Below are 27706 nucleotides of genomic sequence, written 5' to 3' on the forward strand. Positions count from 1 at the left end.
AAGAAGGTCCATGCCCTGTTTAGATTAGAAGCAGACAAGACAGATACAGGGTGGGGGAAGAGGTATAACACACAAGCAGAAGGAACAAGGTGGTCTCTCTCTTTTATTTCATAGAATCCTCTAATCAAAGAATTGTAGGGCTGGAAGGGACCTTGAGAAGTTCTCCAGTCCAGCCCCCTGTGCTGAGGCAGGACCGACTGAATCCATCCCTGACAGGTATTTGGCCAACCCGTTGTTAAAAACCTCAAGTGATGGGGATTCCACCACCTCTCTTGGAAGTCTCTTCCAGAGCTAAGCTACCTTTAGATTTAAAAAGTTTTCCCTAATATCTAACCTAAATCTTCCTTGTTGCAGATTAAGCCCGTTACTTCTTGTCCTATGTTCAGTAGACGTGGGGTACAATTGATCCCCAGCCTCTTTCTAACAGCCCTTAACATATTTGAAGACTATCAGGGCCCCCTCAGTCGTCTTCTCTCAAGAAGAACATGTCCAGTTTTTTTAACCTTTCCTTGTTTCAAATGTGTGCCTATCATGACAGCATCTAATTTCAATAACTGCTGGCTTCTGGATGCTGCAGAGAATCACCATCAATTTATAAATCAGAAAGGCAAAGAGGAAGAGACTGTGCTGCAGTTTAGAACCATCCATCAAAGGTTTGGGAAAAAGGTGAGTGTCCAGAAATGTTCGGAATGCTAACAAACTTGGACCACAAGAGGGAATGTGAGCTACAATGGGGAACAGTCTCCTGAACCCCATCCCATCCCCCTGGCTCCTCAGTCCTAAATTGTGACCAGCTATGGAATGTGAGCAAATCCATCTCCACTGCTCTCAGCCATTGTGGCAGTGCAAAGGGGGAGATGGGTATCTGTGATCTTGAGCCAGGGGTGGCTCCAGGCACCAGCATGCCAAGCGCGTGCTTGGGACGGCAAGCCGCAGGGGGCGCTCTGCTGGTTGCCGCGAGGGCGACAGGCAGGTTGCCTTCGGCAGCATGCCTGCGGAGGGTCCGCTGGTCCCGCGGCTTCAGCAGACCTCACACAGGCTGCTGCCGAATCTGCGGGACCGGGGACCTCCGGCAGGCAAGCCGCCAAAGGCAGCCTGCCTGCCTTGCTTGGGGCAGCAAAATACCAAGAGCCGCCCCTGTCTTGGGCACTGATGAACCTGAAAACAAGCTATTTGTTGTCTTGTCCACCTGTGCTTGAGTATTTACGGTCCTGGGTCATCTGCATGTCTGTGGATCTTTCTGGCCCTAGTGTTGGTGCACCTGAAAATGTCCTGGACATTTGCTTTCCTGACAACGATCACTGAAGTGTAAATCCCACTCTTTGCTTTCATTTGTGATTTTTCCAGCCTGCCTCACCAGACTTTTTTTTTAAATTGAAATTGAAAAAGCTTGTGCCTGACTCTTCTAGGCTGTTATTCCTCCTTGTAGTTAGGGGGAATCACTAGTAAATTGAAATTTGTGCCCTCGCAGACCATCCATAGCCATTACCTCACCTGTGGCATACCCATAATTCCCCAGGCAGCCATGCCATTACTCACAATAGGACCACCGGTAACTATATCTAGATGGTAGGCTTCTTGGGGCAGGTACTGCCTTTTATTTTATGTTTGTACAGCACCCAGCACCACAGGGTTCCAGTCCTGACTGGAGCCTCTGGGTGCTAGTGTAACACATACACTAAATAATTATAACAACAGTTAGACACAGATCTGTAGTAATGTTAACAAAAGCCCAGCTGGGAAAAAATCTGTCAGTTGTCATGAGTAACTCTGACCTTGAGAAATTATTATACTGTCTGGCATACATAGCATATGCCTGCCTACCCCCAGCAGCGATCTGATCATCAGTCTGTACACCACAAATCCTGGATTGTGAGGATTGAAAGCACAGCATGTTGCAGACTGTCACTCGCTTGAAAGCTTGTCTCTCTCACCATCAGAAGATGGTCCAATAAAAGATATTACCTCACCCGCCGTGTCACTTGCCGTCCAATCTGCTATGCCTGTGTGACCTCCCGTGGTATAAAGCAGAACTGCAAAGACACCTGCTGTATATATACTTGCAAATCAATCGTCTATATAGACACACTTCAGTCTGTACATCCATACAAACATGCCTATTTATCCCATTTCTTCTGTATGTCTGAGCCATACAGTAAAGAAAAATGACATGTGGGGAAATTAACCCTCTCGTGAAACTTTTTTCCCTCCAACCAAACACAGATCACCCTCCCTATGCACATTCATACTCATTTGTGGGTTTGAAAGCCATATGTAGGCAAGATGATCTGCTGCATGAGAGGCCTGGTGACTAAGATAAGAGATGGTGGGTCAGGAGACATGGGTTCTATTCCTTTATCTGCTGCAGACTGCTGTGTGAGCTTGGGGAAAATCTCTGAACCTCTGTTTCCCTCCAACCCTTATCTATTTAGACTGTCAGCCTTGCAGAGCAGGGACTGCTTCTTATTCTGTATTCAGTGCCCTATGTACAGTCAGGTCCTGATCTTAGCTGATGTCTCTAGGTGCTACAGTAATATACACAATAATAACAGTGCATAAAGCATAAGGCTGGGTGTTAGGAGACTGTATCTCTGCCACTGGCTCACTCTGTGACCTCAAGCAAGTCATTTAACCAATCTGTGCCTCAGTTCTCCCTATCTGTAAAATGGGGGCAATGCTAATTACCCACCTCCTATGAGTGCTATGAGGCTTATCTAATTAGTACTTGTGAAGTGACTCAAAACCCCTGGATGGAAAGTGGGATAGAAGGCAGAGTATTAAAATACAAGCCATAAATATTTTAAAACCATTCCATCCAAATTACACTCATTGTCCTGAGGCTGTGTTTAAAAGGAGACATTTCCTTGCCTCTGACTCACTAATCCTAACTGAAAAAGACAATAGCTCAGCGGTTTCCCTGCCACGTCTTGCTTGTCAGGAGTGTTATCGTGCATGTCCCAGGAGGTCAGAGCTGCTCCGCTTTGTCTCACTGCTCTCATAGCTTAAGAACAAGCAAGGTGACAGGTTTGATCAGCTGAGAGATCTCAAAGCGCTACTGCTGATAAATAATACATACTACAGAAGCAAGCAAGGACATGAAGCTGCCATTGAGAAAGAGAGCTCTGCAGGTTACCAGCACATTTAAACACACTGCCAGCACTTGCATGCAGAATTTAGTGGATCAAAATGAATGAAAGAGAGGTGGTGGAGACTTGCAGCGTAAAATCAATCACCTGGGCTGGGGCAGGAAGGAAACTATCTTCGGAGAGCAGATAGCAGGTCAGTGAGCAATAAACCAAACCTGTAAGGTCTTTAACACTGCTTTAAGTCTGCCCGGCTAGGTAGGCCTGGACATCAAATTAAAGCTTGCCTCTTCAAAAGCATCCTATGGCTACTTTTTCCTGATGCCTGTAACCTTTTTCCTGTGACCAAATACTCTGACACTAATAGACATATTTCTGAAAGGACTCAGTAACCAACATGCAGCTGACGTGCTGTACTCTTTTGAAAACCTGGCCCCAGTTGTGGTCTCCTTCTTCTGAACATCCCAGCCCTATTTTCTAAGCCCAGCTGGGTGATTTACTCACTTTGTGATCTCAGACAAGTCATACGACTTCCTTGTGCTCTAGTTAACCCAGCTGAAAACACTGGGTCAAAAGCAAGCACCTCGCTGGAAACTCAGAAGCTTCATCTAAGCCCACGTTTCTCAAATGCAGCCACCAAGGACTTTTCTTATGGCCACAGCCTCCTGGGTTATGATGGGGGTGGGGGGTGGTCAGGTGGCAAAGTAGCCACCCCACCCCCTCCCTGGTGCTCCTGGGTGCACTGCCTTGGTGTTGGTTGCTGGGGCTGCCAGCAGGGGTTGGGCCCTGCCCCCTCTGGAGACACCTGGGGCACAATGCTGGAGGAGCAGGCAGCAGGTGAGTTCCCCACCTTCTCAGTGGCAGTGGGGCTCAGACTTTGGCTCCAGCCACACAGCTTCGGGCTCTGTCCCTGGGCCCCATCCTCCAGCCTGGGGCTTCAGGCTCTGGCTATGGGGCTTCAGGCTCCAGCCCCCCACTGCTTCACCCACCCCCATCGCCCCTGGCTCCTGCTGCCTCCTCCGACCCTCCATCCAGGGCTTACTTTGTCCTCAGGCTTGCCGGGGCTGAATAAGTCTGCTGTGAAAAGTGATACTTGTATGTTTGTTAATAACACTTTTCAAAACAGACCTGGTAGCTAACAGTAAATAAATTACAATGATTTGGTCGTGTATATGTGCATATTTATTTGGTTTTCCTAAAGCTAATTAAGTATCCTAGGCCACACCCTGAGGCCACCAAATAATTTGTCCTGAGAACCCCTGATCTAAGCTCAGCTGTGAACAAGAATTCAGTGTCAGTAAGGAGATAAATAGCTTATTTTATAAATGAATCCAAACTAGAGCCTTAGACCCCCTGAGTTTTGAGGGCATAGTTTGGTGTTATCTCCAAATTGGAACCTACCCCTACAGTTTTGATTCAGGGCTGGATCTAAATCTAGCTGGAGCTGATTTTCTAGATTTGGTTCAAGATGTTGGAAGACCAGCTGGTACTGTGAGATTTCCACGATTTGGGAATGAAATCCTGTATGCTTTCAGACCTGATTCAGAAGTGAACCCAGAGCCCAGCTTACTCAACCCTGAATCTGGCTATGAACATCATTCCTTCTGCTCATCACTAACACACCTCGGCGTATAGAACTGCAGGTATAAATGAAGCTTATTTCAATTCAGACTTACCACTTAGGTTTTCAAAACTTTCTGACATCAGTGGACTACCTGGAACTGGGGACAGTAACTCCCCAAAGGCAGGATCTTTGTGGATAACCTGATGTCAGTGCTCACTCTCCTGGGAGGATGTTAAAGTCATGCAACATGAAAAGCCTTCCCATAAACAGCTCCCAAGCATATGCCACATGCTGGTCTAAAAAGACGTTCCTTAAGCACCTGTGGGGCAGGTTCTACTCGGAAAAGTGACTGTGCAAAATGACACACTGGGATTGTTTGTTCATTACCTCTCACTGATTCCAGATCCAATTTGCTCAGTCTACAAGAAAAAAGGCGCCTGCCCTGGAGGATCTAAGAGACGAGTTGGACTCCTTCCTTCTCATGCAACTAGGATGACCAGATGTCCCAATTTTATAGGGACAGTCACGATTTTTGGGTCTTTTTCTTATATAGGCTCCTATTACCCCCCAGCACAGTCCCGATTTTTCACACTTGCGGTCTGGTCACCCTACATGCAACGTCACCAAAATTAAAAGACCAAATTGGAGCCATCACTGGGGCTGCACAAGAGCGACTGAGTGGAATTTAGCAAACAGTTATGTTGATGCCCATGAAGAAAGAGAATCCAGCTGCCCCACCTTAGCTGCTGGCCATGCTCTGCAGGACTAGTAAGAGTCATTGAAGTGGCAGATAATCACTGAATTCACAAAGATCTATTGAGTAAGAAGGTGCCATTTGTACCTAGTCTCCTTTCAGAGTCAAACCATGCTTTAAACAGTATTTGGGCTGCTCTGGACCATTTGGGCTGGTTGCTTTGCACAAGCCATATTTGAAAAAAAATTAAAAGAAAGTTAAACTGTTAAAAAAATAACATTTGCACATATGACCTCAGAGTGACAGTGAGAGCAGTGCTGTGTGGTTTTGGAAAATGTAAATATGTGGGTCTAAACTAACTGGAAAATGTCCCTTCAATTTCTGTTCTCTAGCCCTGATTCCTGTTGCTGAAGGTCAGCTTGCAATCAGGATCCACCAAGAAAATCTCCTACTATCATAAGAGGCTGCACAGTAAGCAGATCTGTTGGGCTTGTTTGCTGATGAATGTGCCCACAGAGAAATCCTTCTGGTGGGTAGGAGAAGAGTTTTTTGCAGCCTAGCTTCTTCCAGCTTATTCTTTCATCATCTCACTGTTTCACCTGTATCTAATTCAGTTTGGTTGTGATGAAGATAGAACTTGCCTGAATGAATTAAATATTCCATCTCCCACCATGCAAATGACCATTTCTAGTTGCTTGCCTGCACTGTGAATCCTGTACAGTCACACTATACAGAGGTGGAATAATACCGGGCACTTATATAGCACATACCTTTTGAGGATCTCATGACACATTATCAGTTTTCATGAGTTTAACCTCAGAACACCCCTGTAAGGTAGGCATTATGATCACCAGTCAATTTTCAGGTGGGGAAACTGACACCCTGAGAGCATATGTGGTTTTCTCAAGTATGTGTGTGCAAAAGTGGGAAACAGTTCAGATCTGCTAACTCCCAGTTCTGTGCATTAGCAAGAGAACATCCTTCAGTTTTTAGGTATTCATAAGGCAGCATTCACCACAGTGTATCAGTGTTGCCAACTCTCATGAGTCTCACAACATTTGATGTTTTATTTAAAAACCTAGCTCCTAGAGACAAGTAATTACATGAAAATTCCAGGTTTCATTTTTTAATAAAAGGAAGTTTCTAAACCTCATGATTGTGGAAGAAAACTCAAAAATGTCATCCGAGTGCACCCTGAAGGCTCAAAAACCAGAATAAAAAGAACTAAAACATTATTATTATTATTTTCAATCATGACTTTTGGTGGGTTAACTCATGATTTTTTAACGTTAGAGGTTGCCAACATACCAGTGTTCTGGCACTGAAATGAGCCCATGGTAGAAGCCACTGAGAGAGCAAAGGAATATGACAGACTCCAGAGCTGCAGCTGAGCTGGTGAATACTATTATGGCAAGAAAATGAAGCCACATCTTACTGATATATGATCTCTGCCAGAGCATCACTCTTGTCTAATAGATCAGGTGCTGGTACGGGCGTTGATATACCTAAATTCTATCCTTAGCTCTGCAACTGAACTATCACATGACTTTGGGCAAGTTTTTGTGCCTTTATTTCCCCATCTGCAAAAGGAAGTATCCTTTGTATAGCACTTTGAGACCTACACATGAAAATGGCTATAAAAGAGCTAACTCTTGTTATTAATGCTGCTGTTAACTCTGAGGGAAACTGTTCCTCCCACAATTTTAGCAAGATCTACAGAGATATCTAGAAAATGGGGGATGGGGGGGCATTTGTAAACATGAATTCCTGATTCCACAGTTCAATAAACCAGTGTGTACACACCTGGGTGTTCTTCACTGGCATGTCAGAAACCCAGATGGGCTTCTATTACTTGTATTCTGGTGGTGCCTAGAACCCCTCCCCGTGTCCCAGAGATTGGAGCCTGATTGTGCCGGGCCCAGTACAAACACAGGAAGAGACAGCCCCGCCCCGAGGAGCATAAAAACTCTGTAAGAGAGGGGGAGGGAAAACAGAGGCCCAGCGCGGGGCCAATGAAATAAGGGAGGGTCCCTTCACATAAAGGATGGACAGTTACCCTAGGCAAAGTGACTTGCCTAAAGCAGGTGAGTGGCAGAGCCAGAAGTAGAACCCAGAGCACCTGCTCGGTGGGGATTAGTCATGGGATCCCAGCCACCATAATACCCACCTGAGCAGGTGTTACCAGGGGCCCCACTAGGAGCAGAGCATCCTGCGTTGGTGATTAACACACCCACCCCAGCCGTAAGAAGCAGACCGGGAAACAGAGGTAGGGTGCTGTGCCCCCCATCACTGACAGGTCTGCAGGGAGCAAACCCGCTACTCCCAACCCCAGCGCGCCACGTCCCCCATCCATCCGCTGACCCAGCCAGAGCCCACTTAGCTTGGGACAGCTGCTAGCCGTCCTCTAGCAACGTGCCACAACTACCGCACGCGCAGTTTTCAAACCTAACCGCGAGCCGCCAGCACAAGCGCATGCGCACTAAGGTACGGTGGCCCGGGCGGTAGCGGGAAGCCGACAGCGCCTGTGTGGCTGGAGAGGTTATGGGGAATGGGGGCGGGATGGCGCAGGCGCGCTCAGACTCCGGCTACCGGAGCGTAAACAAGGCGCTGGAAGGGATGAGGGGGCGGTCGGAGTCGAGCGAGGCCCGGAGCCGCTGAGGCTGAGCCCGCGCTCCCAAGCTCCCCGCCGGCCGGGGGTCCCGCCGCTCAGGGAGGCGCCATGAACCTGGCCAGTCAGAGCGGGGAGGCCGGCTCCGGCCAGCTGCTCTTCGCCAACTTCAACCAGGACAACACGTAAGGGGGAGGGGGGGAAGCAGCGCGGGGGTGTAGTTGGCAGCGAGCGTGACCCGGAGGGCGGCTGCGGCGGGAGCCTGGGCTGGGTAAGGGGGCGGTGCGGCCTGTTTCTCGTCCCCGGGGGGCGGGTGGGTCAGTGGGGGCGGAGCCCGCCTTGTTCCGCTGCCCCCCTCTCCCCCCCGCACCTCACCCATTGGGAGGCTATTGCTGGAGTGTGCCCTCTTCCTCGTCAGACCTTGCTTCCCCCCCCCCGCCATTGCTGGAGTGCGCCCCCTCCACAGCCCTCACTCCCATAGGCGCTGGAGCTAGGAGTGAGGGGGGGGGGCTGCGCCCCCCTGGCTTGAAGTGGTTTCCATCTTATACAGGGTTTATAGTTTGGTTCAATGGCTCTCAGCGCCTCCACTGTACAAAGTGTTCCAGCACCCAGCTCGCTCCCCATCCAGCTCTTCTCCCCCATTGGCTAGGATACTTGCCCTTTTTTGAGCCCCTCACTCGCTCGCCCCGTTTGGCTCAAGAAGGATGCACTTCTGTTTTCATTTCCCCCACTCCCAAGATAATGCTTCTGTAAGTGCTTTTGGTCCATAGACCGCAGTGCTTGTCCGAGCTAAGTCAGTATCATTTTCATTTTACAGCTGAGGAAACTGAGGCACGGAGAGGCTGAATGACTTTGTTGTGGTTATGCAGTAAATCTGTTTCGGGGACAGGCATAAGGCCCAGTTTGTCATATGTAGTCTTGAAGGGTAACATACAAGTAGGGATCAAGTATCAGAGGGGTAGCCGTGTTAGTCTGGTTCTGTAGAAGCAGCAAAGAATCCTGTGGCACCTTATAGACTAACAGACGTTTTGCAGCATGAGCTTTCGTGGGTGAACACCACGAAAGCTCATGCTGCAAAACGTCTGTTAGTCTATAAGGTGCCACAGGATTCTTTGCTGCTTATACAAGTAGGGATGTTTAGCAAGCTCTCTCTCTTAATGCCACAAAGTTTGCCTGGTCTGTGATGTGGTTGTGGTCTTCTTTTGTTATCCTTGAGATATGCTCCTCCCTTTGGGTCTCCCTTTTTCACTTTCTGGTGCCCATTCTCTAGGAGAAGGTAGTGTTTTGGGTAGACTGAAGGATGGGACCCCAGGGAGTTAGTGAGGCTTGGGTTTGCAACTCATTGTGGTTGTATTTTCAGGTAACTTTCTCTTAACCCTCTCTCTGTGGTGTTGAAATTATATGCAATAACTTTAAGAGATACTTTATTAGCAGATGCTCCCTTCAGTGTCTTGTTTTTCTCAAAGTGCTTGGGCACCCTCTTTTCATAAAGAACAACATGCGCCTTAAAAATGTCACTTATTTCTCTGTGTGTTTTGGCTTCTAGCGGGTGGTAATACACTTCACATCACACTTATCTCCCAAATTATGTGTCCATTGTAACGTAATGTTTTAGCTTTGTGTATGCATCTCAGTCTCCTTAGCTGTAAAATACTGTTTTGGATGCATAATATAAATCCACAGAAATTTGTGGTTGATGTGGTGGGGAGAAATAAATCCATACATATCGAAGAATAACATTGAAAAGTCTGACAGAAGTTTAATACTTTCCATTTAAATATGGGTAACAGGAGAAAGCAGAGGTGATATGAATTATGTGATGGAGGATTGCGCTGTTGTAAATGGTTAAGAGATTAGATTTATGGGGGAATAACCAACAGGAAATCTGGCATTGAGGGGAGTTCATCTTGGGAAGTAAGAAGAAAGGATCTGGGGTTGGAAGCATAAATAGCTATTTTTAATGACTTGTTCTTTGGTAGATCTATAAATGAACAGTAAGAAATCACATCTTTTTTTTTTCCTTGCAGTATCCACAAGTCTCTTGATCCCTTTTCAGCACGTATTGTTAAGTGTAGAAAACCCACTGAGATTGTGAAGGCAGTGGCGAGTCTCTGTGGTGGTTCTATAAAATGAGTGGAAATACTACATCCATATCCTCTGAAAGAGTAGGATATACTGTGAACTTGGTTGTTTTACTTGCATTGAGAATAGTGCAGGGAAACAATACAAATAGACTTGGAACAAGGGATTTAGGGGGAGGGTAACTAGTAATATGAAAGAAAAATAGTCTTGAGCATGTTGTAAGTAAATCATAAACTTTCTGTTGTATGTTGTTTCAAACTAAATGTGTTTCTGCAGCTTCATTTGGGACATCATATTGTGTACCTTATACAGCTCGTCATTCACTTGAGTGTAGAGGGTATGCACATTTTTTGTTTGATGCTAAGTACACAACTTTTTCTACCGGTCACTAGGTAAATCAAGTCAAAGGATAAACTAGAAATTATTTATTCACCTCTTTCTATCACCATTTTAAAGGACTAGTATCTAACTTTTTTGAAGTTAAAATATGCTGTCCAAGTTGACAAGCCTAAAAACTTTACTCTTTCCTCTTCTTAATACTAACAGTTTTTTTTCTTATAAATGTCCCCTGAGTTTGTTTTTAAACTGCATCAGTTTGTATGCAGAGGAAAAATCTTTGTTTCATGATAACTTTGTCTGCAAGATAGCATTTGTAGGCTTTTGCAAGTGAAGGAACAGAAAATAGCAATATGATAGCCTTCCCCTACACACCAATATTTTTTGCCTATGTAGTTGTACTTGAAATGTTCAACTGGTTGCTAATGAAACTTTATTTAGCATAGGAAGCTTTGTTTGCAGACTGCTTTTTGAGACTGTTTCTCATAATGGAATTAGACACTCTGGTCCATTGTTACTGAAAGTTTATCATAGCTAGGAATTACAGTTGACCTGAATTATCTCCTCTTAATTGTGACTATTTCACACCTCCTGCATTTTCTTTTAGCAAAATTTTCATCTTTTAATTGGTCTGTGTTGTGTACTGCCATACCTGTTTTTTGTGTAGGTTTAAAAATGAACCCCAAACTTGCTGAAGGATGGTGTCAGTCAATTTCTATAACTGCAAAGAAAAGAAAAGTCCAGCTAATCTTCATAATACACATGTTCACAACCCTAAACCCATGTCTGGTGCCCTGTTCTGTAGTCTTCAGGGTGAGAGGGAGCGGGGAACTACATAATGGGGGCACTTTTTCCTCTTTAAGTTTTGCTCAAACCAAAGAGAATAAAGGCAAAGTTTATTAAAATTATGAAACATTGAAAGGTAAAGTGGAATAGGTCATCCCTCTCTTTAATTGGGAAGCAGATTTATTGATAACTGGCCCAACTTGAAGATGAAATATAAAAATAAACATCCTCAGTATATAAAACAGTAGATCTTAAAGGCGTCTGTTGAAAAAGCAATTCCCTTATGAAATGTTGATCCAGTGTTTCATAAGGGGCCTAGTAGCCAGGATGTGTTCTAAGTCTAAAGTTATAAATACTAAGTAAATAGATTTGTTTCAAATTGAATGAAGGTATTGGAAATTTACTGCACCACTCAATTAACATGTATTTTAGTGTTTGCATATAAAATCCAGAAGTTAAGATTTTGAATTTAATACAGTTCCAGATTTCTGTGGAAAAGAATGATCTGACAGGTAGAAGAAGATGGGAAAGAGCTGTCATTAGGGGGACAATTAATTGTTTAATTATGTAGGCAGCAAATACAAACATACCTTACTGTAGGTGCACTTGGTACATACTTACTGAAGTTGGAATGTTGAGACTTTAAAGAATACTGCCAATACACAAGTTGCTGTAGTGTTAAATAATGTTTTTCAGTTTAAGGAAACATAGTGCCACGATATAATCAAGCAGGTATCCTGCTCTTCATTATCTTTCTTAGAAAATAGCATTTTAAAAGTACTTTCACAGGTGCCTTGTGTAGTGACACGGTAGCTTCTAGTGATTTAGGCACAATTCACAAAGATTTTATTTGCCTTTTTATCAGAAAATGAGCACATGGCTTTAGTTTTATTCAATACCCAAAGTCTGTCTTGGATTGGGAATGTTTTGGTGCTGGAATTTGGGATTTTTGTCTAAAAAAAAAAAAAATACCATGCACACCTTTGATGCTATAGTGAGAAGAATTCTTTCTCCTGCTTCCTTTTGGGGTAGTTTTCACTCAGTGTGTCAATTTCCCTTTTAGATCTACCATTGCATAAATCAGCATGACTTGGTATTCTCTGAGTAGGAAAGATTGGGATAGGTTGGAGGGGGCTGCATATCAGGATTCTGGTGCATTAGCACTGCTACGTAATGGAAGCTTGCAGGCAATCTTAGTGCTGCATAACATAACCTATCCCAGAATATTAACTCTTAAATATGTAGGTTCAGAAGAGAGTGTTTTTGTGCTTGTTTTTGGGCGGATTAATATATTCCTTTTGTGGTTTTAAGTTTCATATATGAATTTCCACAGGGTATAAAATTTTACATGAAAATTTAAGGTTAGTTACAAACAGTGTGTAATCTTGTAATTAAAGTGTAACTTACATGCAGTGACAAAATTTGGTGAAACTGTCTGGAAATGATACTTTGCAGTACCTTAACATTTGAGGCCTCTGCTATTTCAAATCTGTACTAGAAAGCCAAGACTTCATATTAGACTGCCTGTGAAATTTTTTTTTTAAACTAGCTGAATAATAACGCCAATTTTGTCTCTAAAATTGTTGAGCTTAATTGTAATTCTTGTTTTTAAAATTCCTCCATTTGGACAGACAATTATGCCAACATTTATCAAGGTTTGAATTTTTATTTTTTCAGGTAAGAAATAAAGCCTTGAGGAAGGATTTATAATGAAAATGTTGACAAAAAATATTTTTCATCCCTAATCTCATTACTGTACACTGAATCACATGAGCCAATTATCAGACCATAAATTTAATCTATCCTAGTGTCTTGTTAGCTCTGTCTTTTGGCCTTTACAGCCTCCCTTGATTCTGTATTCATAGCAAAAGCTTACACTTTTGAAATTATAGCATGCTCCAATTTGCTGATGCTCTAGGTAAACAAAAGTTGTCCTATAATATATTTGCTTTTCCATACTTGGGAATCTCCTCCTGCAGCTTTCAGAACACTTGCATTGCTGCCTGTATACTTGCTTGGAACACTGTGCATTCACTTCTTTGTCCTCTGTTTCCCTCTATTTGAGCTCTCTTTTCTGTCCTTCAGGATCACACATTATAGTAACTTTCCTTCTGGCCAAAGAGGGTTGAAGGCCAGACGGAAAATTTGGGTGGGTAGAAGTATTTTCTTCAGACCCCATTGGTATCTCCTTGATGTCATCAGGAGCAGACATGAGAGAGGCAGTCACGTGTCAAACACTTCCTGATTCTGCTGTCCTGGGAGAGTAAGCAATTGAAGGGGATACTCTTGATAGTCTGAAATTCTAATTAGAAGAGCTGGTCCTCTGCTTGTGTTCAGAGTTCAATTTTTGATCTGTCTGAACTTCCTCAATTCTACTGCTCAGTATAATCCTACAGAATTACAATAGGGAAGTGACTAATTTGATTTGTACACAAATCCAGCCTTTCTGAAAGTATTTGATCTTTTATACTCACTGTCTAAGCAAACATCAATTGCTGTTACAATCACACATTTAACTATACAAACACATTTAAGTATACAAACTTGCCATTACATATTAAAGGTAATCTGCAAATTTAAATAACTTTGCCCTTATTTTGTTGCTTTATGATATATAAAGAGAGCCTGAAAGGATTTGTTTAAACATTACGAATATCAAGAATGTCCATTCTGGTCTTCCATGGTTTTGCTGCAGGATCTATCAAATGTCTTGGAGCTTGTGTATCATAAACTCTCATCTTAATTGAAGGATGATGGTCTTGACTATTTATGAGATATGTCCGTAAAATGCTTATTGGTCACTAAAGCTAAACCGGTGTTAATTTGTTTTAAAACAATTATGACTAAAAATCTTTCCTCAATTGACAAACTTTCATTTCTTGACTCTTTCTTTGGATGTAATTTTACTAATTCTTTCATCATAAACCTTGTCTATATTAAGTAATTCTCTTCCAGAAATTCAAACTGGTTTTAAAACTGATTGGAGCACTAGTGTAGATGAGGCTGTAGTATTAGGCGCTTGATACGGTACCGCATGAAGAATTACTGGTTAAATTGGAAAAGATGGGGATCGAAATGAAAATCCAGAGGTGGATAAGGAACTGGTTAAAGGGGAGACTGCAGCGGGTCGTATTGAAAGGTGATCTGTCGGGTTGGAGGGAGGTTACCAGTGGAGTTCCTCAAGGTTCGGTTTTGGGTCCGATCTTATTCAATCTATTTATCACTGACCTTGGAACCAAAAGTAGGAGTGGGCTGATAAAGTTTGCGGATGACAAGAAGTTGGGAGGTATTGCCAATTCGGAGAAGGATCGGGATATCCTCCAGGGAGATTTAGATGACCTTGTAAACTGGAGTATTAGTAATAGGATGAAATTCAATAGTGAGAAGTGTAAGGTTATGCATTTAGGGATGACTAACAGGAATTTTAGTTATAAGCTGGGGACGCACCAGTTGGAAGTAACGGAAGAGGAGAAGGACCTCGGAGTCCTGGTTGATCGCAGGATGACTATGAGTCGGCAATGTGATGTGGCCGTTAAAAAAGCTAATGCGGTCTTGGGATGCATTAGGCGAGGTATTTCTAGTAGAGATAAGGAGGTGCTAGTCCCGTTATACAAGGTGTTGGTGAGACCTCATTTGGAGTACTGTGTGCAGTTTTGGTCTCCCATGTTTAAGAAGGATGAATTCAAACTGGAACGGGTACAAAGAAGGGCCATTAGAATGATCCGAGGAATGGAAAGTCTGTCGTATGAAAGGAGACTTGAGGAGCTCGGTTTGTTTTCCTTAACCAAAAGAAGGTTGAGAGGAGATAGGATTGCTCTCTTTAAATATATCAGAGGGATAAATACCAGGGAGGGAGAGGAATTATTTCAGCTCAGTACTAATGTGGACACGAGAACAAATGGATATAAATTGGCAGTCGGGAAGTTTAGGCTTGAAATTAGACGAAGGTTTCTAACCATCGGGAGTGAAATTCTGGAACAGCCTATCGAGGGAAACAGTGGGGCGAAGGACCTCTCTGGCTTTAAGATTAAGCTTGATAAGTTTTATGGAGGGAATGGTTTGATAGGATAACGTGATTTAGTCAATAGGTCAATAACGTGCGACCACTGGTAATTAGTACCGAGGGTCAATGTTGGGATATTGAAAGTCTTTTTCCTGAGTGTCTGGCTGGAGAGTCTTGCCCGCATGCTCGGGGTTCAGCTGATCGCCATATTTGGGGTCGGGAAGGAATTTTCCTCCAGGGTAGATTGGCAGTGGCTCTGGAGGTTTTTCGCCTTCCTCCGCAGCATGGGGCAGGGGTCGCTTGCTGGAGGATTATCTGCTACTTGAAGTCTTTAAATCAGGATTTGGGGACTTCAACAGCTGAGTCAAGGGAGATAATTATTTCAGGAGTGGGTGGGTCAGCTTTTGTGGCCTGCATCTTGCGGGAGGTCAGACTAGATGATCATAATGGTCCCTTCTGATCTTAAGTTCTATGATTAGGAAAGCAATTTTAACTAAACAAGTTATTAAAATATAATTTTGGCTGCTGGAGCCTTTTCTATGCTGCAACTGGTTAGACTTTGGGGGGAAATTTACGCTGGGGTAATGTCTTCTGAGCTAGACAGGACCTGAATGTCTAATGTAAAAAAGCAAGGAAGAGCTCTTTTTTTTTTTTAAAGAAATAAGGCCAAAAGAAAACTCTTTAAGGCCTTCCTTATTTGTAGTGTAGAAGCAAGAAAGGACACAAGTCAATTGCTTAGGCCTTTGCAGATCACCTATAACAGTGGTTCTCAAACTAGGGCCGCCGCTTGTTCAGGGAAAGCCTCTGGTGAGCCGGGCTGGTTTATTTACCTGCCGCGTCCGCAGATTCGGCCGATTGCGGCTCCCACTGGCCGCGGTTTGCTGCCCCAGGCCAATGGGGGCTGCAGGAAGGGCGGCCAGCACGTCCCTTGGCCTGTGCCGCTTCCTCAGCCTGCCAGGGGCTTTCCCTGAACAAGTGGCGGCCCTAGTTTGAGAGCCACTGACCTATAAAATATATATATACACCCAGAAATAGTTAAAAGTAATTGAGTATCACTGAGGATGGGGACACTTGTTGTGAATGATAATCTTGAAATTAGCGAGAAAATGAGGACGGAAAGGATGATGCATCACAAAATATACTCTATTCCTTTGACAAATGTAATTTTAATAATTTATAATCATACATAGTATACTAGTAAATGAGCTACATTTTGTAAAAGTAATGAACTCTTTGGTCATACTATAAAATTGTCTTTGAGAAGTGAGGAGAGATTGCTGTATGTGTGCAAATTACGGAGTAGACTAGAGTGTACAGTATGTACATAATTTTATTATTAACTTGAAAAATTAAAAAAATAGAATATACGTGAAGAAATTCTAATGAAGGACACTTCTACCAAGTTAGGATATATGAAAAACACCTACAACATGTAGCATAACGTATAAGATAATTTTAACTTATATTAAAATCAATAACTGCTTTAAAAAAACCTCTCAATTTCACACTAACTTGTGAGTATTGGCAATAATAAAGGAACATAATGCCTAAACCATAAACTAAATTTCTGTTGTACTGTACCCTCTTTTTGGCAGCTGCTGCTCATGTGAGCACCAGCTTAATGGATTATTGATCCTTTACCCTTCCACATAGTTACATTATTTTATTTGGAAGTGGGGGGAATCCTACTCTTTTGCTTGGCAAAATGATTAGTCTTCACCATGGGATGGGATCATTTAGACCGTGATTTCTGGTGTCTGAGGGCTTGTCTACATGGGGAAGTTATACCAGGGTGTGAATTTAAACCAGTAGAATTATATCACTGAAATTCCCCGTGCAGACATTCTTATTCCAGTACATGAGGGCCTTATTCTTGTTTGTTTTTTGTCACTTTGGAAGTGGTTTAAGCTAAGCTGAAAAAGTCATTCATATTCCTGAATAAGAGGGTATACCTACACTGCAAAAAACAACACAAATCCCCTGTGGCAGCAAGTCTCAGAGCCCAGGTCAGCTGAATTGGGCTTGCACTGTGTGGGTAAAAATAGCAGTGCAGAAGTTCAGGCTCAGGCCAGAGACCAGGTTCGAAAATCCTTCTTCCCTTACCAGGGTTTAGAGGTCGCTCTCCAACCCAGCCTTCAGACATCTACACTGCTATGTTCAGCCCCATAGCTTGAGCCTGAATCAGTTGACCCAGGTTCTGAGACTCGCTGCCTTGAGTGGTCTTTTGCTGTGTAGATGTACCCAGAGCGTCCACAAAGGGAGTTATACCAGACTTACTCATGAAACTTTCTCATGTAGACGAGCCCTTAGTGACTTTTCTTGCAAACTGTGGACCCAGAAAGATACAATAAGACAGTTGTCTGCTCCAGGCCCTCACCTGGTAATGGGAGGACAGCTCTATGGTTTCCTTCTTCTGGCTCTGACTTTTTTTTCTTTTGTTCTAACAATTTTACCACTCAGTATGTTACCTACCCACAAATTTCAGTTGAGCTCCCTTAACCATGATGTCCTGGAAATGTGTCAGTTTGGGAAGGTGTGTCATTGTGGTTTTTTGTCAACTTCCTTACAGGGTGGATTTGATTTAAATCAGATTGATTGAAATCACTAGTCAGGAAGTCTTGATTTAATCATGGATTTCTACAGAAAAGTGTATTCTTATTGGTTGTTATAACCTTAATACATATCTTTCACAACTCAAAGATAAGATGTAGGTTTCATTTTTAGAAAGTACACACTATACATTTTTAAAGTGATTTATTTTGAAAACTTATCAGATTACTTTTACAGCTGTATCAAAAAATGAATGAATGGTTATTTCATTTACCACAGGTAATTGAAGCAGATATTTATGAAGCCACTGGGAGGTGAACTATCTCCAATTCAACAGGCTAATCAACAGTATTTGGAGGATTTTCTTGCCATGCTAGGAGGAGAACATCCCCAGACAGACATTTAAATTGTTTTATTTAACTCAAACAACAATGTTGTGTATTCTGGATTTTTTTCTTTAACAGAAAATATAATAATTTAACAAAACAAGCATATGAATTTTTGAATTCAGTTAAATATTCAAGTTTTTTAAAATCAGGTTTGTTTTTGTTAAAATTGTTTAAAATAGTTAAATGAAATATTTAAAAAAATATATTTAAATTGACTGTCTCAGCCAGGTCAACATGAGAAACTTAAAGTATTGGCTTCTGCAGCTAACTCCGTCATCTTCACCTTCATTTTCCTGTTTGTTCATAATCTGGAAAAGAAAAACAAGCTTTCCTGCTTTTTCAGGTCCCAAACGATTTCTCAATTTGGAATGAATTAGTCCAAAGGAAGAAAATATTCTTTCTACACCGGCAGAAGAAGCTACTGCTGTTAAGTGAGATTATCACTTCAAAAGTCTCTGAATCCAAGTGCTTAAATGACTTCCACCAGTTCACTAGTGTGATTTTTCTTTAAAACATCATTATCAAACATATATTTCTTGAATGGTTCTTATTCCCAAACTGGGTCTCTTTTACGGCCTGCTGCCGTTATAGATTTTCCCTTCTAGTGAGAGAATGGTCTGGTAGATCTCAAATCAGTGAAGGCTACACTTAGAAAGACGTCAAGACTTTTTGTTTCTACCGCCTGTCCCTCCCTTCTCACATTTATCTCCAGACTTATTCTCCTTGTCCAGATCTATTCCACCCCCAACAATCTTCTATTCATTGAACTTTTTGAAACTTTGCTCTTTTAGAGAGAGCTAAGGGATTGACTCTGTGTATGCAAATATGCAGAGGGATAATAGGGTTGAGGTCTGTTATTTATCACCTCTGTATATTTATTTTAAAACATTTTTGCTGTTAACAAGCATGTTATCTCTGGAGACACAAACCCACAGTTTGTGAAATGCAAAACTAAGCATCTCTGATGGAATCTTTTAGACTGAGCACTGAGTCCCGTTTGGTAGGTAGAAAGATTAACCTAAATAATCTGTACAGAAGCCCCTTGAACCCCATAAAATTGGGTCCCTAATCCATGAGCTATTGAAACTCATTTACAAACTTTTCTTAAACATTACATGAATATATTGTCTCATACTATAGAATTAGAATTTATAATCCCTATTCCATGATGAGATATCTGAGTTATAATGTATTTTAATTAAAACTATCTTTAGATAGGTTTTTTCCTCAAAAAGCATTTTATCAAAAAAAATCCATTTTTTTAATCATTGATTTTTATCCATCCTGCTTCCTTAGCATTTAAAGCCCCCCCCCCCTTTTTTTTTTTTTGAAGGGAGAAGGAACAACAGGTGGTGCAAATGACAACAAAAGTCAAAATTACCCTTTCTGGTGTGTGTGGACCTGTCAGTGGAATGGTGATACAGCCATCTGCTATAGTGCCCATTTAAGATGTATAAATATAATACAGAAAGTTACTGAGGTATTGCATAATAAATATGACATACTTCTCTGTAAACTTGTTACTAGGAAGCACCAAACTGCCCTGAGGAAAATCATACTGGGTCATTGTAACTCTGCATTGTGACTCCATTTATTTGAAGCTAGTTACGTTTGTGTGCTTTCATGAAGTGAGATTTGTATTGCCATTCTATATCAAATGATTGTATCCCGTCTCTCTAGTTTAAGGGAAATCCTTGGTGTCTGACACAGCTGAAGAATTGAACTCATTGCATTCCTAATTTACAATCTTAGATGCTTTCATGGACTCCAGATAAACATTCACTGGACTCATCCTTACAAAGGTTAAAGAAATCCCATAAACTTATCCCTTAGCTCCTTGTCCAACATATTTTAAATGTTGTCAAAAGTAAATTTAGTGTATTTTCATAGAACAACGGCAAGAAAAAAAAATTAAACTTTTTACACTCTCCTTGTATCTGTATGAAAGGTATCTCACTTAATAAGAATGTTATTGATTCTGGAGAGACTTACTACTGCTGCCTCTCCCAGACATCTTACAAAACTGTTAAAGGTGTTGGCAGTGACAGTTTTTTGACAATAGTTGTTGCAGTTTTTTGGTTTAGTTAAAATCCTTTAAAGTAGGAAAGCATGTTTTCTTAAGTGAAATTACATCACTTACATTGCAAGTTTAAATTTCTAGCAAGATGGATTTAAATGTGTTTAATAGTTTGAGAGCTCAGAGGAATTAAAAATGGCTCCTATTGAAACTTCAGGGCTGGTGTCTAACTTTTTTTGGAACCCTTGTAACTTAAATACTGCTCACTTTTGAAGTCAGGAAAGGAAAGCATAACAAAAGCAAGGGCTTGTCTACACTACCATGCAGGGTCGATCTAAGATATGCAACTTCAGCTACGTGTCTATACTAGATGCGATAAATTGACCACCACCACTCCCCCCCGCTGGATCCATGCTGACCACCGATCTGGTGGGTAGTGTAGACAAGCCCCAAGAGACATAGTAAGTTGCATTTAAAATAATATCAATGATAAAGTTAATTGTTAATTTTTTACAATTAAATATCATGTACTGTATTCATTTAAATTTCAAGGACCTGTAGGCTTAGAGTGATGGTGACACAGGTATTTAGTCTTTGGGCTTATAGCTGAGTGACTTTTTCAAGCCTTGGTGATAAATCCGTTGAAAGAGTTGTATGGCTAGTGGGTTCAGGTTGCTGGAATGTACAAACTGAATTTCCACATGTTCACATTGTTAATGAAATGTATGAACTATAAGAGTAGTAGGATATTTATGTAAAATTATTTTAAATGGTGATTTTTAAAAGTGATCTGAAAAGGGAGACACATTGTGCATGTCATCTTTTGCTGTTTTATGATGTATAAGAAGATCTGAAAGATGAGCCTTTAAAGGTTTTTCTGCTGTGGGTTCTTTATATTAAAAATTCAAGTCCTGTTCTTGAAGACTCTGGAAAATTAATGAAATAACATTATGAGCAAAGAGTGCAAACTGAGCGCAGGGAGGGAGAAGGGCTTAAGTCAAATTGTTTAAAACTTTTTGTTCTGCTCTTAGCATCTGTTTAACATCAGTGGCTAGCATTTTGGAGAAAGAAACCCGGTGTTTAAAGATGCAGAATGGTATGGGTGTTGAAATATTGAAAGCTAACAACTCTCAGACTCTCAAAGAGTCCTTTAGCAAAACCAGAATTGACATTCCATAACTTCTCAGGTGAAAAGCTGGCAGAAACTTTGTAGGAAAAAATCTCGTATGTTGTCAAGAAGCGAAAAATGAGCCCAAGCTTTATTTTAAATAAATAAATAAATAAATAAATCCTTTGCAGGCCCTCTTTAATGGTGGTGGTGTAATTATGTATTTTTCCACTGAGTTACATTGCTTAAGCAACCTTAACTCTAAATTAAAGCTTTTTGTTTGGGGTACAGAATGGGGTGAAGAAATCACTAGTGTGATTGCTTCAGGTTGCAGGCTTAAATTAGGCTGTTGTGTGCCCTGTTAAAAATATGAAATCTGATTTCCCATTTGGGGCAAATGCTGAAACCATCTGGTTTTCTCTCTGAGAGAACCTTAGCATTCAATGTCTCCTGTTAATTTATCTGTCAAGCTTCTAACTAACATTCCCGTTGAGCTGATCACAAAATGAGAGTTTTGAAATTTGCTGTATTCTAGTCTACTGACAGTCTATTTAGTTTCTGTTCCTAATGAACTAATCTGATGTCTCTTTGCAGGTCCCTAGCTGTTGGCAGTAAGTCAGGTTACAAATTCTTCTCCCTTTCGTCTGTGGACAAACTGGAACAGATCTATGAATGCAGTAAGGTCCCTTTTTAATGTTTTTTTTGGCGGGGGGGGGGGGAGAAAGAAGGAGGAACTCTTTTAGAGTGGTTGGCAGACTAAGCCAGGTCTCACTGTTTTTCTAAATGCTGACTGAAAGGTCACCAAAGGAAGTGGTGTTTTCTGGCCACCATAATCTGTTACTGCATAATGTGATGTGACTTATGTGGAAAAGATCTCATGGGGCCTTAATTTTTCCCGGCCCTCAGGACAGATGACCACAGTTAGCATAGCCTTTACTCTTTTTTTGTTTGTTTTTTAAACTAATTATGGCATTGTTTTGCACCCCAGTTTCTTTGTTACAGGGACAAATTGTAAAAAGAGAATACCTCAATGTCTTGCTGCTTAATAGCTTATGCTTTCCTCACCAAAACCAATGAAATGTCTGCAGCCTTCCTGTCCCCTTCTCTTCACCCCTGCCCTTTTCCAACAGACTGAAGCTGAATTGAATACTTTAAAAAAGGGTACATTTCTAAGCTTGACTCATTTGAGATACCACTCATGCTAGACTATAGACAGAGATTTTCATAATACGAACATTCTTGTGCTGTAGCAGGGACATCAGCTGATAACATTAACATCTAAATTAGCAGTAGAGTTCAGAGTTAACATACCATTAAGACAAAAAGTTAATACTTATTATTTTTTATTCCTGTACCAGCTAGAGACATCAGTGGAGATGGGTTCCGCACCGTGGTAGGCTCTGTACAAATACGTAATAAGATAGTCACTTCCCCCCAAAACTCACTATCTGAATAGACAAGACAGACCAAGGATGCAGGAAACAGAGATATGCCTCATGTCACACAGTAGATCCCTGGCAGAACTCCCACAGAACCTAGATCCATAGGCTCTGGGGATGGAGCACCCATGGAAAAAAAATAGTGGGTGCTCAACACTCACTGGCAGCCCCATGGATCAGCTTCGCCCCCTCCTCCCCAGCCGTCCCGCCTGCTGGTGGGCCACAATCAGCTCATCCCCCTCCCTCCCAGTGCCACCCGCCCACCGCGATCAGCTGTTCAGCGGTGTGCAGGAGGCGCTGGAGGGGAGGGAGAGGTGGAGCAGAGGCAGGAAGAGGCAGTGTGGGGGTTTGCGGGAAGGGGTGGAGTGAGTGCAGGGCCTGGGGTGGAGCAGGGGTCCAGCACCCCTGGGGAAATCTCAAAGTCGGCACCAGTGCAACCAGATCTCCTGACTCCTAGCACACTGCCCTATCCAGTGGAGCACAGTGCTTCCCAGCACATTTTGGGATTGTTTTAGACTGTCTACATTAGTTGATTCTCTGTTCACAGTTTGAAAGCTTTCTTTGTGAGTATAAAGATCTACACTGCACTCTATGCTTTAGCAGCTTTTTTTAAAAGAAAAAGTGATAGCTTGGTGAGCTGCTGTGAGCTAGCCTGCCTTGACCTCCACCCATGGAGCATGCAATTCCTGCAATAAAATAAAGAATAAATCAATATATTTCCATTGTTTATGTATAATTACTTGCTAAATAACTGGAGGGAAAATTAATGACTTGGCAACAGATTTAACAAAATGGTAATTTTACTTATACATAGTGACACCCTATGCACAGGGTAGCTTAACCCTGCAGAAATGCATTTTAGGGTTTCTCTGGTGTTGAAGTTGGACAGAGCCAGTGTTGACTCTGGTCCTAAATGGATTTGTCCATGCTGTGCTATTCAAATCCTCTATGGGTACCTCTTTGTATTTTTTCTACTGTAGAATTAAACTGTGCAAACTCTAAGTAGATCACTAAAGCTATGTCTACACTAGAGACCTTTCATTAGCACAGCTGTACTGCTGCAGTTGCACAGCTGTAAGGTCTCCTGAGTAGCCGCTCTGCTGACGGGAGAGAGCTTCTGTTGGTATAACTTATGACAGTCAGGGGTTTGGGTTTTTTTTTTTCACACTCCTGACCAACAAAAGTGATAATGTAGACATAGTCTAAACGAAGTACATACTATACCTCTTGAGTAGTGTATCTGGTGGTTAGAGGAGGGGAACTGGGAGTCTGGCTCCCACCACGGACTTGTGCTGTGACTTTGTTAGTCACATAAGCTCTGTTCACCCCTCCGAATACCAGAGATGTTAGGCTTTGTGAATGCTTGTAATGTGCTTTGATGTCCTTGGATGAAAGATGTGATAGCAATACAGATGATTAAAGTCCTAGATGGTTCTAACCAGCTCCTGTCTTAGAATCATAGAATATCAGGGTTGGAAGGGACCTCAGGAGGTATCTAGTCCAACCCCCTGCTCAAAGCAGGACCAATTCCCAACTGAATCATCCCAGCCAGGGCTTTGTCAAGCCTGACCTTAAAAACCTCTAAGGAAGAGATTCCACCACCTCCGTAGGTGACCCATTCCAGTGCTTTACCACCCTCCTAGTGAAAAAGTTTTTCCTAATATCCAACCTAAACCTCCCCCACTACAACTTGAGACCATTACTCCTTGTTCTGTTATCTGGTACCACTGAGACCAGTCTAGATCCATCCTCTTTGGAACCCCCTTTCAGGTAGTTGAAAGCAGCTATCAAATCCCCCCTCATGCTTCTCTTCTGCAGACTAAACAATCCCAATTCCCTCAGCCTCTCCTCATAAGTCATGTGCTCCAACCCCCTAATCATTTTTGTTTCCCTCCTCTACTCTTTCCAATTTCTGATGTTACATCCTGTAGTAGTGATACTGTAATTCTACTATGGATGACTTTTTTTTTTTTTCAGCACACCTCTCCCCCTCCCCTTCACTGGCACCCCTTCAATTGAACAAATCCATTTACAGTACTGTTCTGCCTGTTGTTCCTATGTTCTCAAACAGATTTTGTGCCCCCGAAGTAATTTGCTAATTTGGTTTTACAGTATTTGATTCAAAGTTTGTACTACTTGTAAAAATTTTGAACATCATAAAGTGCTTTGTATATGATTTGTGTTCTGGGCCTGTAATTTTCTAAGGTAAGAGAAAGTAACAAGGACTAGAAAAGGTTAAAAGGGTGGATGGGATTAACTGCTTCAGTACTGAGCAGTCAACCTAGTGCATCTAAAAATACTGCTAGATCTAGTTCAGCCAGACAGACCTTGTACTGTATAGCTTGACAGTTATTTGACTAGAGGTTCAGAAGCACGCATGTGTGACTTGGCATCATTGAAGGGATTATATCACTTGTGAGAAGAAACGCAAAGGAATATAGACTAGGAACTGAGGTTCACCCTGGGTATTTGAAGTGCTTACCTGCATTAAAGCCCATCACAAAATCTTCCTTTCTGTATAGAGAACCATCTGTTCAGGATTCTCACTCCAGTTGCTTAGCTCTTCACTGTGAGAGTGAAGGAATTGCCCAAGCTCTTAATGTTTTTTTGACCATTTGAGAGCACACAGAGTGGGGTAATGTGTGAGGTGGTCCCCTTAATGGTGGTTGCATCTGCCGTCTGTCAGAAGTTCCGGTCATTTCCTTCTTGACCGCAATCACTTGTACTCTTTCTGTAAAGCCCCGCATCAGTTCTGCAGAATACGTCCACGTGTATCCTGGCCCCTGACAACACTTCTGGTGTTCTAGAAGTTCTTCAACCCCACTCCCAGGCCTGGGGGAGTGGCAGGTCCAGTGGGAACCTCTCAGCCCCCGTCATTCCAGGTCTTGGGTTGCCAGGGGAGGGTGGGGGGAAGGAGGAGCTGATTCATTTTTCACAAGAGGGGAGGAGGGAACAGTCACCCTGAGCAGCTAGGTTCTTTCAGTTCCTCCTCTCTTCCCTCTTGTAAAAAATGGTGTATTTGCTATGAAGAACTCTGGAATGACATGGCAGTACATCTGAAGACTGTAACTTGTGCTGTCAGTTACTACTTGCACCAAAATGATCACATTAAGCAGTGACCTCTGTATTTTAAAGTCTAAATGCATCATTACCTCTCTAGATGTAATCATTTTTGGAATTGTGATAAACTGACATATTAAACTTGTATATTAATAAATGATTGGTCTGGCTTTTTTCTTTTCAAAAGTTGCCCATGGCAACCACATCAAGAAGGTTGAGATCCACTGAATTAAACCATGCTTGTGAAAACTTACTAGCCCAGGCACAGAAACTAAGTGCTTATTCTTCCCATGTTGAAAAATTAATCACCCGTTCCCCTCTGTGTTTAAAAAAAAAAAAAAAAAAAAGACACTACTACTTTGGCTCAGAAAAGGGGGTGAATAGAATTTTACAAGGCTGCTTTAAACAAACTATTTTGATGTTTCTCTCATACTTTGGATAGAAGCTTGTTTCTGTGTAAACATGTTTGAACTGTTACAAGGCAATTAACAAGTTTTGATTAAAACTGAAAGATCCTTCATCTACTAAGGTTGCATTTTAATAACGAAAAGTACTTGGTATAAACTCTTCCTACAGCAGCTTTGGTACTGAGACTGTTTCTTGAAGTGGGGAGTACATGCACATCTTGCTCAGAGACCTCTTTAAATATTTCAAGTAAAAATTGGGGAAGGAAAAAAAAAGGTAGATGAATTAGCTGAAAACTCACTCATAGTAAACAGGTGTGTAGGGTATTGGATGTGTTCATATGCTAGACCAGGGTAGGCAACCTATGGCATGGGTGTCGAAGGCGGCACGCGAGCTGCTTTTCAGTGGCACTCACACTGCCTGGGTTCTGGCCACTGGTCCAGGGGGCTCTGCATTTTAATTTAATTTTAAATGATGCTTCTTACACATTTTAAAAACCTTATTTACTTTACATACAACAATAGAGTAATTATATATTATAGACTTATAGAAAGAGATCTTCTAAAAACATTAAAATGTATTACTGGCACGTGAAACCTTAAATTAGAGTGAATAAATGAAGACCCGGCACAGCACTTCTGAAAGGTTGCCGACCCCTGTGCTAGACAGATTGGACAGATAAATATACTGGTAGTCTTTCAAGCAACTTTCTGGCTTTGCTGATGAGAAGAGTATCAATTGCTTGACTGTACCAACAGATGCCTCTGAAGCCCTCAGAAATAGTTCTTTCAGGCAGTTTTCCCGTTTGGCAAGCATCAGCATTGCACTAATCCAAATATTGATTTTTGAAATGGTAGATTTACAATAATGGATCAAGGCAGGATGGCTCAAGGAGCTTGCCTTGACTGAGTCTATAATGGAACATCAGGCTTTTAGCAGATATTTATTTACAGCTCTAGAACTCCTGTAGGCATCTGATAAGTATTTGAACTGGAGAGTGCTTAACAAATTCATTTCTTCTTTCCACTTTAATATTAAATGCATATATACAGCCAACTGTCCTAGAAAATGCCACTATTGATCCAGCAGGGAGAAGGAGTCACTGCTCTCTCTGGCTCAGTGGATTATCCAGATGCTCAGTCCTCATGTCAGTTTTTACAGCTATTTGAGATCATGCCTGGTCAGTTTTCAGATGTGAGACCTCAGAAAAATGAAAGTGCCATGGGAAGAGCTGGTGGCCCTTATAGTTTCAGAACAACCAATTTACCAACTGCCTTGAGTACAATAGTTTTTCCTGTCTGCATGCAGATGTGTGCATAAATTCCAGGTTACTTGGCATCATAAAGCTTTTCACACACACACAGGGGTACTTAATTTATATAGCATTTATCTAGGCAGTCACCTGCTCATTTCACTATTCATCACACAATGTAAGATCCTTTCCTTTTATGAGATTTTGATGCAGCCATTCAGTATCCTATTAATAATGTCTACACAAATAACAAGTAAACCCATTTAAAAAATACCCTCACATTTTACAAACATGTAAAATACTATGGCATCTGAAGAAGGGGCTTTGTAA

General features: G+C 41.9%; 1 protein-coding gene across 2 annotated transcripts in view; it reads left to right on the top strand.

The window, feature by feature from the left end:
• The first annotated feature begins 7866 nt into the window (after positions 1-7866).
• Positions 7867-27706, top strand: part of WIPI2 (WD repeat domain, phosphoinositide interacting 2) — a 49593-nt gene continuing 29753 nt past the window's right edge. Inside the window, exons 1-2 of one of the 2 annotated variants that reach the window (XM_044979995.1) lie at positions 7867-8134; positions 21815-21897. In XM_044979995.1, coding sequence (XP_044835930.1) covers positions 8061-8134; positions 21815-21897 — 157 coding nt within the window. In that variant the 5' untranslated portion in view covers positions 7867-8060. Of the gene's footprint in view, positions 8135-19832; positions 19898-21814; positions 21898-27706 lie in introns of those variants that run through there. The other variant, XM_044979996.1, reaches the window with a different exon arrangement.

This window comes from Mauremys mutica, chromosome 11 (assembly GCF_020497125.1).
Source record: "Mauremys mutica isolate MM-2020 ecotype Southern chromosome 11, ASM2049712v1, whole genome shotgun sequence".
Taxonomy (NCBI): domain Eukaryota; kingdom Metazoa; phylum Chordata; order Testudines; family Geoemydidae; genus Mauremys; species Mauremys mutica.